The sequence below is a fragment of the Phocoena sinus genome, chromosome 1, assembly GCF_008692025.1.
Source record: "Phocoena sinus isolate mPhoSin1 chromosome 1, mPhoSin1.pri, whole genome shotgun sequence".
Lineage (NCBI taxonomy): Eukaryota > Metazoa > Chordata > Mammalia > Artiodactyla > Phocoenidae > Phocoena > Phocoena sinus.
The window spans coordinates 108,718,825-108,738,866 of NC_045763.1; the positions used below are offsets into that span (position 1 = coordinate 108,718,825).

The window sequence follows — 20,042 nt, forward strand, 5'->3', positions numbered from 1 at the left end:
GGGTAGAGAAGTGGGAGGTGGGCTTTTAGGCACCAAAGGAAATTTCGAGGCCAAGCTCGCCATTTTACTGCTGAGCGCCAAGAGAAGAAGAGAGTACCTATTTCTCCGGGGGACCCTACTCCTATTGGCAAGTTTTCCGTGGGTGATATTAGTTTGCAGGCTTCCCACACCCCCCCTCCTTTCCCAGCCTAATCTAAGGGCTATATCTGGAATTCTCCACAAGGAAAAATGTTTGCCACTAAAGTTCGGTCTTGGACTGGGATGTCTGGACTTAGAGTCCAATTCCGAAAACCTTCTTGGAATCGCCCTAAGAGTTGGCAGAGGTTTGGAAGGGAAAGAAATGTAGGAATTGGGGTCACAAGGGTGGGGTGGTGGCAGAGATGTCCAAATTCTAACTACAACTTGACTTTTTAAGGCCTTTCATTTTTCAGAATGAATTAACATGTCCCCAGCTATCCTGAGGACCCAAACCAAGTATTTGAGGTTTATGAAAGATTTCTGTAATTTTTCACCTAAACTCTGCGATAGGAGTAATAGTAATAATTGTTGAGTGCTGTGGGTGTAGGAGAGGCTTCATGCTCAGCATTCTTGATGTTGGAGCATTTACTAGAACACAGGGATGGGTTTGCTAAGGACCATTAAACTCTTCCTGGGAGCAGGTTCCGTGGTCCCTACAAGAGCTGGAGGCTAAAGGGGCTTCTCTAGAAACACGGAGGCGCATTTACACTCCCTTACCCACCAGAGTGGTAAGTGGCCTCTTATCCTTTTTGTGGAACTTGTTAACACGAATGTGTATGTGTTGTTCTGCCTCTTAAAAGGCAGGAGAAGGCAATGCTATCCTGAAAATCACCCTGGGCTTGAAGCTGAAGACCGGGGCTCACATCCCAGCTCTGCCCTCACTGGCTGACCCCCCTCTTGGGAGACTTACTTAACCTCCCACTCCGTCTCCCATTCTGGTAACCGGGGCTGATAACGCCTAGTTCCCTGGTTCTCAAACATCCATCTGTAGACCTGTCAGTTCCGGTCCGAGATGAATTTTTCGGCAGCCTGTGACAAAAATGTGACAATAACGTAGTAAACAGTGTAGTAAATTTTTCACCAAGTTAAATGTGTTTGATTTAAAGGCCTGTCTTTTATTCTGAAATTATGTCCTGCCTAGGTTTATGGTATTAAAATTCCCCTTTTATGAAATGATGGTGAAAATAGACTGCAGTCATAGTTAGCAATTAAATAAGTTTTAGGTCCTTGTTTGGCAAACTAAGGAGTCAGTAGCCCTATGTTGGTTACCATATTTTGTGGTTGTTATTGTACTAGCCTCTGAAATTCAAGTCTGAGGGCCACTGGCATAGTTCACAGGTTGTTATGAGGACTGAAACAAGATTTGCTAACACGTATCATTTATAAATAGATAAGGGCTACCCAAACATAAGGTGTTATTTCAATCATTACTTAAAACCATAATCCTCTAGTGGGGTTCTGGTGGACACCCTGGGGGTGGAGGCTTGAATTCTGGCAGCTTATTTTCCACCTGCAATAGATTTTCACAAGAAAATAAAACAGAGAATTGCCTCTTTGATGACGAGAAATCCTTTGGTTTAGATTTTGCCCTGCTCTAGTGGAACAGCTTGCCCAGATTTACTCTGATCTGACTTCCTTTAATTATAATTTTCATTTTTAGAAGGGGAGAACCCGAGGCACTTTTCCTTAGCACCTCTAAAGCTTTTCTCCTTAACGCCATAGTTGGCCTGTTTCAATAGCATGACATTGGAAAGATTTTGTCCTAAGTTATAGTTTCTCTTCTTCCATTATATTATAAGAAATTTTGTAACTAGACATTAAAAAAAAAGTAAGAAAGAAAACCACTCAAGCAATCCTAGCATTGCAGGGTGGGTATGGAAGGACACAGCTCTGTCTGGCTTTAGTTTGGAAATTATGAATGGGTTGGTCAGGAGGGTCTTCATGTGTCATGAACATGTGTCGTGACACTCATGGGTCAAGAATTATTGGCCCCAGTTTATAGCTTTAATTTTATACAAAACAGTACCTCAAAATAGCTAGTTTTGGATCAATTTACTATTCTTTTTTGGAATTTACCATTTCTTTGCAAGTTGTCAGTCTCCCACTGCTAGCCGCAGCGAAGAGGACTGGAGTTCCCTAGGCTGTACATAATACTGGTATTACATGCACTCAGGAATTGAGAATTTCAGGTTTCAAATGATTACCATGAGTCCTATCCACTGGTATCTATGGAGCTCCCAGCTGTAAGGTCTTTGTTCTGTGTCATGATGGTTCACGGAGGATAAAGACAAAATGGTCCCTGCCCACCAAGAACTTTTGATCCTAAAAAGGGGAAACAAGACTGGGAGACATACAGTCCTGAGAGCTTGTGCTCGCCACACACATTCATGTGGGTACATGAGTGAAATACACACAAAATCCCAAAGGGACTAATATGGTACAAGTAAGATTGTAAAATGAGTTGATATATCAATGCGGATAAGCCATCAACACCACTAAAATTAGAGTTCGTTAAAGCCAGACTTGATCTCATAGGAGTAAATTACACAAATTATTGTTTTGACATGAATTTTAGATTGAACTTTTTGGTTAAAAAACCTTGGATTTTCCTGGTTCTTCCACCAATAGGATTTATGCTTGGGCTGTTTACCTGATTGTGGTGTTTTCCACCTTTTTCCAGAAGGCAATGGGAATGGCTACCACTCTTTAATAGGGCAAATACTAGATTTAGCTGCGGTTTGAGGAGTGTTAAAGGTAGAAGTATAACTACATACATGTGACTGGGATTCTGAATGGCTGGTTTTGAGTAGAGGACCCTCTCCCACTCTCAATTCCCCATCCCTAAATGGAACTCTTCCCAATGTCAGAGTCATGACTAGGGATGCCACAGCTGCTCTCACCTTCCCAGGAGGAAAGAAGCTGCTGTTGGATGCCTTGCCTAACTAGAAGTTTCTGGTTCAAGAGGAGCAACACTCTCTGCTCTTCACCAAGAAACAGCTGAGAGCATAGCTTGGGCATTGTTCACACCTGCAATCAGTATCTGCCAAGTTCTGTCTGGCCAGGCTCCAAACTGCAGGTTGGAAGGAAGCTTATCCTCTCCTAAAGATGAAAATCCCACCTAATTTAAGATACCACTTCTCATCACTCATTCAAGTGTTTAGCAAATATCCCTGTCTTTAAATGTGGTGGGTGTATTCCTCTGGCCCCACGGACTTCTGTTCCTATAAGGTGGGGCACAGCTGGAGAAGCCTGGACCAGCATCTCTAGCATGGGCTCACACCCTGGTCTGAGGGCAGTGATGAGTAAACGTCACAGCGCTAGAGAAGTTCAACCTGGGGAACATCAGCTGAGGTGGAGGTTTTGATCAGAGTCTTTCAGAGATTACCAGCTTGCCCCACAGGTTTGCACTGGACAAATGACCCAGTTTGCACACATCACCCCTGTCAGTTCAAACCCATGTTCACTAGTCATTGCTGTTGCTAGGGGCATTATATACTAGCATGTTTAATGGTATTTTTTTTCCTACAGACCAAATTTTAGCTCTATTAAAATAGCCACAGTTATAGACCCTAAACCCTTTTCATTCTGTGGGACAGTAAAACTGTCTTAGAGGACTTTCCTCACGCTGTAACATGATTTCTTCCGAAAGCACTCTTCCCATTCTTTGGGTTTCAAAGAGTAATAATAATATATATACTGCTCTCAATTTGTAAAGCTATTAAGAAAGGTTTCCAGATTTCAACGTAGAGAAGAGAAAACGTAAATTAAGAGTACAGGAGTCACAAAGAAAGAAAGGTGGGAGAGTTGTAACATTGCTGACTTTGACGATGGAGAAAGAGGGCCACAAGCCAAGGAACGTGGGCAGCCATGAGAAGCTGAAAAAGACAAACTGAATCTCCTCTGGAACCCCCAACAAGGGACACGGTCCTGTTGAGACCTTGATTTTAGCTCAGTAAGGTACACGTTGCTCACATAACCCACAGAACTGTAAGAAAATCATTTTGTATTGTTTTAAGCCACTAGGTTTATGGTAATCTTACCACAGCAGGAAAAAACTAATACGTTGCCCTTAAAAAAAAAAAAAAAAGAGAGTACAGGAGTCACAAAATTGTATAGCTCCAATCACAGGCAATGTATCTCAATGGGGCAACAGAAAGAACCCAGACTTTGGGATCAGACAGGCAGAACCACTACTATTTAGCTGTCTGATCTTAGAAAAATTATTTAACCTCTCTGAGCCTCAGTTTTCTCAGGTGGTGGAATCAAATCAGTTAAACACTTATCAAGCTCTCATCCTGTTCTGGGCTCTGTGACAGGCATTGAGTATATAGCAGTAAATAAAACAGGTGTGGTCCATACCCTCATGAAGATTATGGTCTAGCAGGATCAAACTGAATGAAAAAATGTAATGTCAAAGGTCTGTCATAAAGTAGATATTCAAAAAAATGTTTCCTTCCACTTCCAACATCCAATCATTATATATCCTAACGCAGTCAAAAGTAAGGTGACTACAGGCAATTTCATACATAGCAAAATTTCGTTGGGGGCCCAGACACAAATGGATTAGAATATTTCTTCAGCATTATGACTCAGGAACCTCAGTTCAGCTTACGGTTCTGATTTAAATCCATGTAACCATGGGTTTCTATTTATGACCAACAATGAACCCTTATTTTGGGGTGGAGTTCAAGGCTTATACAGATACTGCCTCATTTATCCTTTCAGGCAGCTTGTGAAGTGAACCCATTTTACAGATGAGGAAACCAGCGGAAGCAGATTCTTTTATGCTTCTTTCGTTCCCTAATACTAGTCTGCACAGAGGAAGCACTCAGTACACGCTGTTTACGCTGTTGACCTTGCCAGTCACTCAGGAAGGAGAGGTACCAGAGTTAGCAAAGAGAGGCTGATTCGAGATTGCATTGTAGCGGCTCAGCTTTGCCTTCTCCTTCCTCCAGGTGGGTGAGACATGGGCGACTGGAGTTTCCTGGGGAACATCCTGGAGGAGGTGAATGAGCACTCCACGGTCATCGGCCGCGTGTGGCTCACGGTGCTTTTCATCTTCCGGATCCTCATCCTTGGCACGGCCGCGGAGCTTGTGTGGGGGGATGAGCAGTCCGACTTCGTGTGCAACACCCAGCAGCCAGGCTGCGAGAATGTCTGCTACGACGAGGCCTTCCCCATCTCCCACATCCGCCTCTGGGTCCTGCAGATCATCTTCGTCTCCACGCCGTCGCTGGTGTACGTGGGGCACGCGGTGCACCACATCCGCATGGAGGAGAAGCGCAAGGAGCGCGCGGCCGAGGAGCTGTGCCAGCAGTCGCCGGGCAACGGTGGCGGCGAGAGGTCTCCCGTCCCAGCGGACCAGGGCAGCATCAAGAAGGGCAGCAGCAGCAGCAAAGGCACCAAGTTCCGGCTGGAGGGTACCGTGCTGAGGACCTACGTCTGCCACATCATCTTCAAGACCCTCTTTGAAGTGGGCTTCATCGTGGGCCACTACTTCCTGTACGGTTTCCGGATCCTGCCTCTCTATCGCTGCAGCAGGTGGCCCTGCCCCAACGTGGTGGACTGCTTTGTGTCACGGCCCACCGAGAAAACCATCTTCATCCTGTTCATGCTGGCCATGGCCTCTGTGTCCCTCCTCCTCAATATTCTGGAGGTGAGTTACCTGGGCCTGAAGAGAATCCGATCGGCCTTCAAGAAGCCAGTGGAGCAGCCACTGGGGGAGATTCCTGAGAAGTCCCTCCACTCCATTGCTGTCTCCTCCATCCAGAAGGCCAAGGGCTACCAGCTCCTCGAAGAAGAGAAAATCGTGTCCCATTATTTCCCTTTTACTGAGGTTGGGATGGTGGAGGCCAGCCCACTTTCTGCCAAGCCTTTCAGTCAATTCGAGGAGAAGATGGGCACCGGGCCCCTAGGGGACTTGTCCAGGGCCTACCAAGAGACACTGCCTTCCTACGCTCAGGTGGGAGCCCAGGAGGGGGAGGGGGAGGGGGAGGGGCAGCCTGCGGAGGCGGGAGCAGAACCAGAGGTGGAAGCAGAACCAGAGGTGGGAGAGAACAGGCAGGAGGCAGAGAGAGTGAGCACGGAAGGCCAGGAGACCCTGGCCGTGCTGGAGGGGGAGAAAATGGAGACCCCCGAAGTGGGGAAGGAGGTTGAGAAACAAGAGCTGACGCCTGAGAAGGTATCAAAGCAGGGGCTGCCGCCTGAGAAGGCGCCTTCACTGTGTCCGGAGCTACCTGGGGATGACACCAGACCCCTGAGCAGGCTGAGCAAAGCCAGCAGCCGGGCCAGGTCAGACGATCTAACGGTATGAAGCAGTGCCAAAGGAAAAAAGAAAAGAAAACACCCGAGCTAACCTATGGCAAGATGAAACCTAAAGTTGCCAACATGCTTTGAGTCTTCTGTCCCTCCCCTCACACCCACCCTGGTTGGACAGGCACTGCGGTAGAACCGTGCATGCCGTACAACTAGGAAACTGCCTTTCCCGTATATAAAGGCTATCCAGATGAACCCATTGTCCCGTCAAAGTTCCCAGTCTCATGACTGCCCTGCCCCTCTATGCCACAGGGAATTCTGCTTTCATCCCCATGTCCCCATAGAAATCCTTCCAATCAGAATTGTGATTGTCTCATAGCTTTTCACCAGTCTTGTCTCAAGCTCACAAACTCCGCTGAACTTTTTCACCCCAGCACTTCCCTAGCAGACACCGTGTGACATATATCAGGGATCCCAAACTTAAGCGCACTGGTGAAGTGCGCCTGTTCTAATGCCATGGGAGAGCTACGGCTGTGGAATTTGGGAAGCAGAGGGCAACTGCTGCTCATTTCCAGGCAGCGATTACCAGACAGTGTTACCTGGCCATCTGATTTTTCAAGAGAAGCCAGAAATCCAAACGTTTAAGTGAAGTTTCCCACTTTTTTTTTTGCGGTACGCGGGCCTCTCACTGTTGCGGCCTCTCCCATTGCGGAGCACAGGCTCCGGACGCGCGGGCTCAGTGGCCATGGCTCACGGGCCCAGCCGCTCCGCGGCATGTGAGATCTTCCCGGACCGGGGCACGAACCCGTGTCCCCTGCATCGGCAGGCGGACTCTCAACCACTGCGCCACCAGGGAAGCCCTCCCACATTTTTAATGTTGCCAACTAAATTTTAAATATGCCATGTGGGCCAAAGAAAATGCGTGCAAGCCAAATTTAACCTGTGGGGCACCAATCTGCAAGTTCAGCTTATACTCGTGAGCCCAGCTTTCCTATGGAATTGGTCATATTATTTAGGGTCTCAACTTGTTCCTGTGGCTTCCAAACCTCATTTCACCATTTTGGAGTGTTTGGTTTAAATCATCAGTCTAGGAGATGTCCAGAGTTCTCACTGGCCTTTCTTTTGGGTCACTGTAGCCCCTGGGTTCTGATATAATTACATCCCTTGTATTGGTGGGAATTCTGCACTGGGCGCTCTCAGAAAAGGAGAACAAACCCCATAGCCTCTCCCAGAACGGAAAAGGCTTTGAACCCTGGTCGCAGTTTTCTTCCCTGAAGCAAAGGAGGTCCTTTTCTTTCCTGTCCTCTTCCAACATCAGTGCTCAGCCTGAAATCTACACCTCCTTTCATCAGGGGCTGGGAGCAAGCCCAGCTCTGAGCCAGAGGATACCTGCCTACTGGCCTGTCTTGAGGAGATTAACCCTCAGGCCTTTCTCAGGCAAAAGACATGTGCAAAAAGGGCCATCAGAGCGGCACTAGAGAGAGCCTCTTACAAATTGGGAACACAAACTGCAAGGGTCTCAAAGTCTAGCCCCAGGCCAGACTTTATCCCCGGAAGGGACATAAAGGCTTAACAAGGGAACAACAGGGATCTTGAAGGTCTCCTACCCTTTATCCCCCCAACCAACTCTCTTCAAACATAGAGTCCAGTCAGGGAAAATCCTCAGGTATAAGTACATATTTCACACAGGGAGCAATTTTACCTAGAGCCAATCAGTTCCCAGAGCAGAGGGAGAAATTGATATCCAAGCTGGTCCATCTAAAACAAAGCTATGCTTCATGGGCTGCAGTGCCAAGGCTAAGATAGGAGGGATAGAAAATACAATTGGGATCTGGGCAGGAGACCACCAGGGTACACAGAAAAAACTGCCTTCATTCTATCTTACCCCCAACCAGCACCATCCCAAAGAATGCAAATCCCTTGTGCTGCCCTCTGTTTACCACCTTCCTTTTAAGATATTCATTTTAGATATGCTTTTCTAGAGCAAAGCCTCCTCCAAAACTATTCCTCCCCTGTGACGGTATTCCCATTCCTTGGTGCTCCATTCTAAAGCAAAATGGTCTAAAAATGAAATTCATTCTAAGGTGTGTTTTTTTTGTAATTAATCCAGGGAAATTTTACATTTTAAAAGGGAAAGCCTAAAATGTATTTTACCTAGGTTAATCCAAAGTGACAAACTTTCAGTGAAGGAATGTATCAGGCAATGGACAGTTGAATAGAGAGGTATATTTGTCTTGTAGACAGGTGACTTTCTGGCTACTACTTGACTCTTCCTTCCCCTGGCAATCAACACTATTCCAGACAGACTTTCTTCAGTATAATGACAGAAGTAACAAAATCCCAGGCCTGAGAACCAGACATCATTGCACTCTCCCTAATGGCTGCACTATTGCTCCTACAGTTTTGCTACTGAAGACCCATTTTGAGAAGATGTAAACTCAGAGCCTGAAAATAGCTTGATCATTACCAGAATAAAGTGTCTATATCAACTAGGACTTAATCCAAAAGAGAAAAGAAAAAACTATGTCTTATTCCAAGTGAAAACTGCTGGTGCTCTTTGGAACCAGCTGTAGAGTTGTAGGTGAAGGCTGCTTGTCTCCTTGTCTTGCTGGGACCTAAGTGTGTGAGTGTGTTTCCTTGAATGAAGCAGCAGCCTGCTTCAGTGTCTGTACCTACCCCACCAGCGGGGAAGTTGCCATTTTCCCTCTCAGTCTTCCCAACAAACGAGGAAGCTTATTTTGGAAGAAACAGACACAGGCATCAAAGGACCAGGACTTTTTTTTTCTATTTCTGCCATTTGGTAGCTGTGTCATCTCTTAACCTCTCTGTACCTCAGTTTTCTGTCCACAAACTAGAGGTGGCATTTACCACCAACGTACCTCCAGGGGTATCAGAAGGATTAATAAGTTAGCTGCCAAGTCTAGAGCCTGTTGAGTGGTGTCTGAGAGATTCCTCCAGCAGCAGGGAGACTGGGAAGAAGGACAGGTGGGAAGCTTCTGACTCTCCCAACTTGCCTTGCAGTTATCTGGTGAGAGTTTTTCAATGTGGAATAGACACTCAGGAGATCCGTTTTCTCAGAGAAGGCTCAAAACAGAATCTTGACACCATATGTTTGGTAGGAACCTATTTGACCTTGAAAAATGGCTGGGGACAGATGGGCAATTTACTTTCTAGCCATGGAAAATGTCACCTCATGCCTCAGCTTAAGCTGCCACACAGCTGCTGCCAGGCTCCATTCACAGGCAGTGGTGTGTCTGTGGAGGACCTTACCCGGTACAGCTGGATCCCTCAGTATCTCTTCTGAGGCAAATAATTATGACTGACTCAAGATGGTAATCGCCCCTGGGCTCCATGAAGGCCAAGCTTTAAATCCTAATCCTGGTCCTTCCCCTGTTAGATTAAACCTTTACAGTATGTGGATCTGCCAATTAAAAAAAAAGCACTGGACAGCATGACATCAAAAGCACAGCTCTCTCCAGAATAAGACGGCTAATTGCCTAATAGCAGTTATAACACCTCCATCAGGGGAGATCTATGACCAGGAGGGATAGAGTTACTCAAGTTCAGTTAGAAAGTTTCAAACTTGGCTCTGTAATTCCCTAGGCCTCATATTTGGGGCATCATAGAAAGGCCTATCTGCTTTTCATCATGACTTTGTTACTTGGCACCCAGAGGAAGCATGCAACACAGAATTGGACAAATATTCCTGAAGATCAGTGCAACCTGGGGATCAGATTTTCCCACAAAGAACACTGACGTTCAAATCAGAAGTGTGGACTGCACCTCTCTGACTCTGGGAACCCCAAGATGTCATTTACCTGCTTGATATGACAATTCTTCTTAGGTTAATTGTGGGTAATAATTTCTACCCCTCCTCCACAAGATAGATCAAGTGAATTGATATGCAAGAGACACTAGGAGGGGCTTCCCTGGTGGCGCAGTGGTTGAGAGTCCGCCTGCCGATGCAGGAGACATGGGTTCGTGCCCCGGTCCGGGAAGATCCCGCATGCCGCGGAGCGGCTGGGCCCGTGAGCCATGGCCGCTGAGCCTGTGCTCCACAACGGGAGAGGCCGCAACAGTGAGAGGCCCGCGTACTGCCAAAAAAAAAAAAAAAGAAGGAAAGAAAAAAGAAACACTAGGAGCATGCTAGAAGAAATAAGTGATTTTTTTTTTAACTCACTCATTTGGAAATAAAAGGAAAGGGAAGAAGGTGTTATCCAAATCTGTTGTTAAGTCCTTTTTGTAAAATGTATACTGAAGCAATAACAGCCACCACTTTCATAAACTGCACAGATTGTTAACTAAGAGACTGATTAAAAGTGAGCCAGTGAGTAAAGTGAAGGAAGAAAATGGGAGTGGTGGGGGGAGGTCAATTCTTCTGTCGTTTTAAATTCCTGAGAATTATAGTGCAAAAAAAGAACATCCTTAATCATGCAAGAAATTCATTGCTGAAAGTGGTGCTGCAGGGACTCAGCTTACTAGGGCTCGTGTATAGAGATGCACCAGTCCCTGAGACAGTCTCTGATTCAGGGCAGAAGGGAGTTCACGGAAGCTGAAAGGGCTACATACAGCAGCTCTTTAGTCCAAGACATGGGGAAGGCCTGGGGCGAGACGGGTGTAAACAGCTGCTCTTCCTGAGTTTCTGAGGAGGGTCACTGGGGCATGCCCAGGTAAGAATGAGCATACTAACTACACAGCACCCCCCATCCCCCCACACCTCCTCCTGTCTCCTTCCTCTAACCCTGAGTTACCCCTCTATGCATATTGTGTGCAAATGATCACACAACCCAAGGTAGCAAAGTGTAGATGAAAAACGTTTGCCTGGTTGGTTGGAAACTACTCTTAAACATAAATACAGGGGCCTCCCTGGTGGCGCAGTGGTTGAGAGTACGCCTGCCGATGCAGGGGACACGGGTTCGTGCCCCAGTCTGGGAAGGTCCCACATGCCGCGGAGCGGCTGGGCCCGTGAGCCATGGCCGCTGGGCCTGCGTGTCCGGAGCCTGTGCTCCGCAACGGGGGAGGCCACAACAGTGAGAGGCCTGCGTACCACAAAAAAAAAAACAAAAACATAAATACAATCTGTAAAGCAAAGTAGGTGTGTACCTAAAAGTGATAGTGAAATAGGCACGGAGAGTTTTCCTTCTTGTAATTATCATATTACAACTAAATATGTAATTTGGGGAGAAAGGAGAGAAAGGAAATAAAATTCTAGGTTCAGCAGTTAAATAAGAGGAAAGATTTTTATGAAAGACAAGTCATCTCCACTGCCCTAGACATTGCTGCTCCCAAAGCCAGGAGAGAGTGGTACTCCACTGCAGCCAACGAGGTAGCAATGGGATATACTGTAGCCTCCAGCCCCACGCATTCTGGAAGTTCTCCCAGGCAGACAAAGTATATTATGGAAGAATTCATAAAGTCTCCTGGAAGGAAAAATAGATGGCGTCACTGCCTTTTTCTGCAAATTTTCCATCTATGAAACAGGATTAGTAAAGACTCAGCTAAGAAATATGTTCACAACAAACTTCTTGGGGAAAATCTCTGGCAAAGGCATTATTGGGATTGTGTCCTGAATTCTCCAACCTTCCACATCTTTATGTCAGAGCTAATAGTTACATGTTAGACTGTTACAAAACAATAAAACTAACTTGACTTTTCACCATCTTTGTTTTTTCTTTTGACCTGTCAGCCATGCTACCCTGTGAAGAGCAGTTTCTGGTGTTCTTCCTTTGAAATTAAGGGGTTGAGGGACAAGAGCACTGGGGGACCGGGAGGGGCAGTGATATGCTGGTAAATGTGTAACAACCAGATCTTTCCAGGGTAAAGAGGCCCTGGTTTGTAGTGTTTGCCAATTTCCTTGCTATAAATTCTCCCACCATCACCAATTACAACCCACTAACATAATGTCACTAGACACAGAGATGAGAAGAGATGTACAGTAGCATAAAATTATAAATATTTCCACCATACAATAGATATAAATAACCTCAAGAGCATAGATAATAGTAAAATAATTAAGAAGTGATTGAACTCTGTGCATTACCTTTGTTTCGCTTTTAAGTTTACGTAGTTTAATTGTTAATAATGACTGTACACTTAAAACTGCCTCACAAAATTCCAAGAAATTTAGCAAATGGCTCTTACGAGCCAGTACAAGCCAGCTCCAGCACACAGCTGGGTGGAATGGAGGAGAATCTGATTTAGAAAGAACATGAAACTCTCCTTATCAATTGAGGTTTGGTCAGTTTGTCCCCTCTCTTTCTCTACACAAATCTCAGGAAAAATCGAAGTATACTTCTTTGGTGCTTTGGGAAGGGACAAAATAATAGGATTTGTTCTCTTCCATGTCACTGAGAACTGTAGAAAGAGTTAAAGTTATTCATTACGGATAAAAATAGATAAAATAAAATTAGCCTGAGATTAGATTCTGCCTGAGATTTATCATGTCACTTCTCTGCTTAAAATCCTTCAATGACTCAATCGCTTACCCCGAAATTCTAAATTCCTTAACATGACTTACAAAGCCTTTATAACTGATTGAAACCCACCTAGAGAGGATGTCTATTTTTAATTGCCCAGAATCTATTCTCCCTTCCTCTATAATAACATCTTCTATTGGGAAATACTCTTCCTCATTTGGATATAGTCTTGGTGGGACTCTTAGTAATGTTTACCCTGACTTCCCGTGGTCAAGAGTCAGGTCTTGTTGTTTGTTTTTATTTTTTGTTTTTTATTTTTAACTCAAATGGGCCAACCATACACTCACTCCCTGGAATGTGAATCTTGAGTGGAGTAACCGAGGGACCGAAACTTGGTTGAGATTCATTTGTCTTGACAGAGCCCTTAAAGAGACTCACAATTAGTTCCTGCTTACCTAGATTTCTGGGAGATGCTTAGTTCTTCTTTTTTCAGATCATGGTTCATCGGCCTTCCTTCAGTTCTCTAAGCCAGCCCAGAGTTCCTTTTTTTTTTTTTTAATTTAATATTGCCAAAATTGTCTCTATTAATTACAAGCCTCTGACTGGTAGGTACACCACCTTTCTAGCCTCGTCTCCCACAGCCATCCACATACGCATGTGTCCCAGCCTTACAAAAACATTGGCTGGTCCCCAAATATGGACAAGCCTGGCACTTAGTGATGAAGAAATTCCATGGTATTTCAGGACTCTGCCCTGTCCTGCCTTTTTTCTGTAATCAGCTCTTTCTCATCCTTCAAGATTCAGCTCAGTTGTCTTCTTTATGAAATTTCACAAACTTCCATATACAAAGTGAGTTGCTCCCTCCTTTGTGATCTCTCAGTATTTGTGTACCCTTCTATCATAGCACTTAACAAAAGTGATTTCAGGGCTTCCCTGGTGGCGCAGTGGTTGAGAGTCCACCTGCCGATGCAGGGGGCACGGGTTCACGCCCCGGTTCGAGAGGATCCCACATGCCGCGGAGCGCCTGGGCCCGTGAGCCATGGCCGCTGAGCCTGCGCGTCCGGAGCCTGTGCTCCGCAACGGGAGAGGCCGCAACAGTGAGAGGCCCGCGTACCGCAAAAAAAAAAAGTGATTTCAAAAAGAGATTTCATACTATATATCTCTGAATATTCGGTACTTAGCACGGTGCCTAGAACATAGCAATGTTTGGTGAATGAATGAACACTACTCAGACATCTCCCAGGGCAGGAAGGAGATAATTGGCTAAGCACTCCCCAGCACCAGAGCAGGCGGACACTACATAGCAATATATCTGAGGAAGAGGTTCCGTGAAGGTCCCAAGAGTTCCAGGCTGAAGGCAGGCAGGCTTGCTTTATCATAAATAAAGGAAGGCAGGGAAATTTTCACATGAGTTGCTGGATGTCATCTCCCAGAGAAGCCTTGGAAGCCATATGTTGACGATGGCAGTCAGAGCCTTTGAATGACTGTAGACTAGAGGACCAGCCCCCCCTCCCACCGATACCCCTACCAATTCCCACTAATTGCACTTTTGGACTTTACATGAAACATAAAATAAACTTTTATTGTATTAATCTTCTGAGCTCTCAAGATTTATCTGTTACAGGATCTAGCATTATCTCATCTGTTTACGGAAATTGAGGTTAGGTGTGGCTATAACAAAAACCTAAACTATGTGGCTTTGGCTTAACAGTTGAACAGTGAGTGGTGAAGAAATGAAAATCAAAGGTTACAAGGATAGAGCCTCAGGCTATACCATGCAAATATTTAGTACAAATGTCGCCTGTGATGATTTGTGTATTAGTTATCTATTGCTTGGTAACATATCACTCCAAAACTTAATGGCTTGAAACAACAGTAAGCGTGTATTATCTCTCGTAGTTTCTGAGGGTTAGGAATTCTGGAGCAGCTTGGGGTCTCTCATGAGGTTGCAGTCAGATTTTGACAGGGCCTGCAGTCGTCCGAGGCTTGACTGAGGTGGTAGGATCCACACACTCACGTGGTTACTTGACCAGAAGGTTGGTGCTGGCAAGTTGGTATCTCTCTACTTGGGCCTCTCCATGGGTCTGCTTGAGTGTCCTCATGACCTGGTGTCTGGTTTCCCCCAGAGCGACTGAATCAGGAGATCAAGGCAAATGCTTCAATGCCTTTTATGACCTAAGCTTGGAAGTCACATACCATCAGTTTCACTGCATTTTATTAGTCACTTTCCCTCAGACTGCTCCAATTACTGTACAGAGAATAAACTAGAGAGGAGCAAGATTTGAGATAAAGATGCCAATTTTCACTCCTTTTTCTCCATTTTAATGATTTCCTTGTACATATGATATGTATTGTAATCGTCTCCAAATGCTTCTTGGAAATAGGCAGGATCAGAACCATAAATGATAACTATAATGCAAATCCCAGACCACAGTACAATTGCCACCATCAGGGAAATCCTCAGCCAAGGATAATGTTTTTGGCCAGGACAGAGTTTTGAGTTCTTTTTCTTCCCCCTCCAGCTTCTGTTCTTCTCTAACATTCAGCTTTCCTGAAAACTGTTCAGCTTTTCTAATTCATCTAAGTTTTCCAAATGCACTTTTCTATCTTTCTCATTTGCTACAGTTGTCATCTCCACACTGGCTAGATCTGTAGATGGAAGAAAGAACAAGGCACCTCTGGAATTGAGTTAGGCTAATAAAACCAGCAGAAAATGGATGAGATCAAATAAACACAAGTGAGCTAAACCAGCAGAATATAATGTAACAACAACAACCAAAAAGCCCCCAATTACATCTTTAAGGCAGACATTATGACAAGGGACATTCTTATGACATTACAACAAATAGGGACATCTCTAATGTCTCTCAGACCAGAACCTCAACTTTCTCCAACTTCTTTTTTCATGATTGTATCAGAATGAAGCAATAATTTCCAGGCCAACTCTATCTTTCATGAATTACAGACTATTTGTCCTCCTTTTAAATATTTTTTATATACTTATCCAGTAGTCAAAGACATTTCTTGACTTGTAAAAAATCCTGTTGACCTAATTACTGTGTCTAGTTAGGTCCTATACATAGACCGGGACAGATGAGACTCTCATCTTTACAGATGAGTAACAGACAAGGAAAACAACAACAAAGAGACAGCTAACAACCTAGAATCTATGAAAGGTATAGGAGACATGAGAAGAAAACAGCGGTCACCAAGAGTAAAAGAATAGAATAATTTCAAAAGATATTTACTTAAGAAAACAAAAATAATCTTGAGATCTATTTTATGCTCTCAAAAAGATGTAAAGAAAACCTGGGCTCTATAAAACAAGAGATGAAACACAAAATAATAAGATAACAAACTGAATTGGAAAAGGAGCTGGCAGAGTTAGCAAACAATGTCATGGCAGAATTTAAGAAGAATAAAGAGCAGAATTAACAGCACATAAAGCCAAATCAGTTTTGTAAAGTATCAACATCAGAAATTCTCCCAGAGTGCCAAGGGGAAGAACAAAGAGATGAAAGTTATCGGAGAAGAGATAAACGATATGGAGAGAAGGCAATAGAAATCCAATACATAGGTATTGGTTCTCCTGAAGGAGAGTCAGGACAAGAGAACCAAAATCATCAAAGACATAATGGGAGGAAACTTCCTGGAGCTGATAAAAGACCTGAAACCACAAATTGGAAGGAATTCACCATGTACCCAGAAAAAAAAACTAGATAAATTGTGATTTGAAAGTAGAAAGAGATAATTCTACAATTTTAGAAATATAAGAAACAACTCCTGCTGTGGTTTGTGTACTGCTAATGAGCAGTTAAGTTTTCACATTCTTGCCCAGTTGTGAACATAGAGTAGGATCACACCTTGTCAATAGGAGTTGAGGCTTCCTGTGAAGAAAATATATATTTCAATGTATAATCCTGGAAAGGGAAAGATCTTGGTTGAGAAAAGAGGACTTGGAAGGTGAGCCTTAAATAGGAAGAAGAGGGAAGTCCTTCCTCTGCCTGACCCTCATTCTCTTAAGCCTGGAATCCAAAGAGTTCCGATGTGCTCAGTATGCTTCCAACAGATAAAGGAACAATGGCATGTGCCATATAGAAGCAAGTCAGGGACTAAATTAGGGAGTTAGTGATTTAGTACTTGTCAAGATCATAGAACCTTACCTGGCTCATAGTAAGCACTTGGTAAGTATTAACTATTATCATTATCATAAGTATTATTTCTATGTGATTAATTACTGTCATTTGGTATAGTGTTATTATTAAATGATACACCTTAGACTCAACTGGGATACAGAGATTTGAGAGAAGGGTTTGTACACTTGGTCTAGAGGGATAAGAAGGAGAAATCTCCCCTCTCTCTCAGAGACCACTGTTGGCCATGATAGTGATATATTTAGTGATAGCTCTAAAGGAAAAGAGAAGCTAGGGTGAGGACAAGAAAGCAAAACTCTTGGCTCTCAACTGTAGCCATCTCATCCCTCCCAATGTGGAGTTAGTCCCTCCGGAGCCAACTTTGATTAACAGGATATTTATTAAGTTAGCTAAAAAGGAAGAAAATATCAGGCTGGCTTCATTTTTCTCCATAACATATTAAATTTCAGAAAAGAACATCTGTAAAATATTGAGGATGAAAAGTTTAAGCCAGGAACCCCACAACAAGCCAAATGGCATTCATGAGTAAAGGCAATTGAAAGGCATTCTCAATTATGCCAAAACTTAAAATTCCTGCAAACCCTTCTTTAAAGAAAAATTTATCTCATGATTCACTCAAGCCAAAAGAGAAAGAATTTTTAAAAAGAATTTAAGAAGGCCAAATATGAAAGAGGCTGGTGATGAATACTGAAGACATTAAACATAAAATGAATTAAATGTAACTGTAGTAAGAATAGTTACAAAACAGAATACAAATGTCATAAATAATTCTTAACACATAGTAATTTTTTAATAGTAAGGCTTAAAATCCCAGGTTATACCAACATAAACTTGGGAACTGTGTGAGGTGGAAGGAGTAAGGGAGAAGGAGAAATATGAGGAAGTAGAGTACCCTGATATTTTTTACTTACAAAGATATTATTTTATTCTCTATTTTAGCAGTTAGAAAAATATAGGGTTGTGTGTGTTATTTTAAAACAAAATGTATGCCTTCCAAAGTACCAGGGGAAAAAATTAAGGAACACATAGTCCATACAGAAAAAAAGAGAGAACAGAAAAAAGAAAAATTAACAACAGACACACAAAACAAGAAGGCAGAATCGTTAAACCAAACCAAATATTTATTTGTATTGATATAAAATATAACATGGAACAAAGACATAGTATGGATCATTTTGCACTGTAAAATATGGCATCTATAAGAAGCCCTCAGAAATACAAGGAGATATAGACAGAAAAATAGTAGTAGTTAGAGACTTTAACACGCCTCCTTCAGTTCTTGACAAATAAATAGAACACAAAAATATAGAGGACCTGAATATAATTTACAAGTCCAACTTAGTGGATATGTAACAGAATGTTAAATGGAATATTTCCTATGCCTTAGAGTTTCAGCCAAGGCTGCAAAACCAAGAACAATGAATGCTCAGTGCCTATATGTTCTGAAGAGTGAAACAAAGCAAAAACATTCCAGAACTGCTATTTTTAAAAAAAAAAGTGGCCCCTCAAATGGTCTTGCAACACTTAATCCACCATCTGCTCCAGATTATTTAAGAGAATGATAAGGTTTAATTGTGAGGGCATTCATTTTCAGATGAAAATAAAGTGCTGCGGGCTTCCCTGGTGGCGCAGTGGTTGAGAGTCTGCCTTCCAATTCAGGGGAACGGGTTCGTGCCCCGGTCCGGGAAGATCCCACATGCCGCGGAGCGGCTGGGCCCGTGAGCCATGGCCGCTGAGCCTGCGCGTCCGGAGCCTGTGCTCCGCAACGGGAGAGGCCGCAACAGTGAGAGGCCCGCGTACCACAAAAAAATAAATAAATAAATAAATAAATAAAGTGCTGCAATGCTTCCCTCCCGTCCCCTCCAAATAAGGGTTCAAGGAAAACCTCTGAGATTTTTCTGGGAAACACTTGCTTGGAGGGAAGCCTGACATCTTACTAGTCATTAGCCACCTACTAATCTTCAGAAGTTTGCAGGCCCACCTCAGGCTGCCACAGGAGCCAACCTTGGAGGAACTAATGTGTGTGGCCCCAGATCTGCTGAGTCACAGACATGGTGACTGCCCCTTGCCCAGAGAAACTTGAGGGCTTGGGTAAGTGTTTCTTGTGGACCAAATTCTTCACCACGTTATTATCTTATTACAGAAAACAAACAAAAGCAAAAAAAAAGCATACTGGTTAAATAAATCATGGCATAATCAGATGATTGGAATGTTATTGAATCAATGAAAAATGTAAAATCTTTGGCATGAGAAAATATGTTCATGATATATTTCTATGTGGAAAAAGTATATAACAAAATATCATGCTCATTGGTACTTGTCTTTCCAAAGTCCTGATGGTAAATCACAATCCAGTGAGAAAGGCAGGGGCTTCTATAAAATGAGGGAACGTTCTTGATGTTAGTCATCCAGAGAAGAAGTTAGTCCTGGAGCAGGAAGTGGTGGGGAGATAAGGAAAGCTTTCTGCTCTGCGCAGGCCCAGAGGACAGGAAACCCAAATTTAAGTGTGGAGAAGTTCACAACAGTTCTTATGGGAAAAACATGCACATCTTTTACTTTTTTTCGTGAATTCCAATTTATATATTCAATTTTAAATTTCCTCTCTATGTATACTTCCCTTTTATTCACAAATTACATGGATCAAATTAACTCTGCATTATAATTATATTAATAAGGAATCCCCAAATTAGATTTAATAAATGGGAAAAGGTTTAATGTTATATATTTTAAATAATGCCTCTGAGTCTTTCCAAATTTGGCAGATATACAATCATCAGTCTTTTCAATCCAACAGGAATAATTGGCAACCAGAAATTTTAAATATATGTTTAAACAGAGTAATAATGAAGGAAAACTGTGAATGTAAATTCATTATAATAATAATGAGTAGGGTCTTCCCTGGTGGTTCAGTGGTTAAGAATCTGCCTGCCAATTCAGGGGACACGGGTTCAATCCCTGGTCCGGGAAGATCCCACATGCCGTGGAGCAACTAAGCCCGTGCGCCACAGCTACTGAGCCTGCGCTCTAGAGTCCGCGAACCACAACTACTGAGCCCGTGAGCCACAACTACTGAGCCCGTGTGCCACAACTACTAAAGTCCACGTGCCTAGAGTCCGTGCTCCACAACAAGAGAAGCCACTGCAATGAGAAGCCCATGAACCGCAACAAAGAGTAGCCCCCACTCACCACAACTAGAGAA

At 43.6% G+C, this 20,042-nt stretch overlaps 1 protein-coding gene across 1 annotated transcript; it reads left to right on the forward strand.

Moving 5' to 3' along the window:
- The first annotated feature begins 4,984 nt into the window (after positions 1-4,984).
- Positions 4,985-6,933, forward strand: GJA8 (gap junction protein alpha 8). Its single transcript, XM_032650988.1, has one exon. It carries the CDS (start codon positions 4,985-4,987, stop codon positions 6,329-6,331), a length of 1,347 nt encoding a protein of 448 aa, XP_032506879.1. The 3' UTR covers positions 6,332-6,933.
- The last annotated feature ends 13,109 nt before the right edge of the window (positions 6,934-20,042 follow it).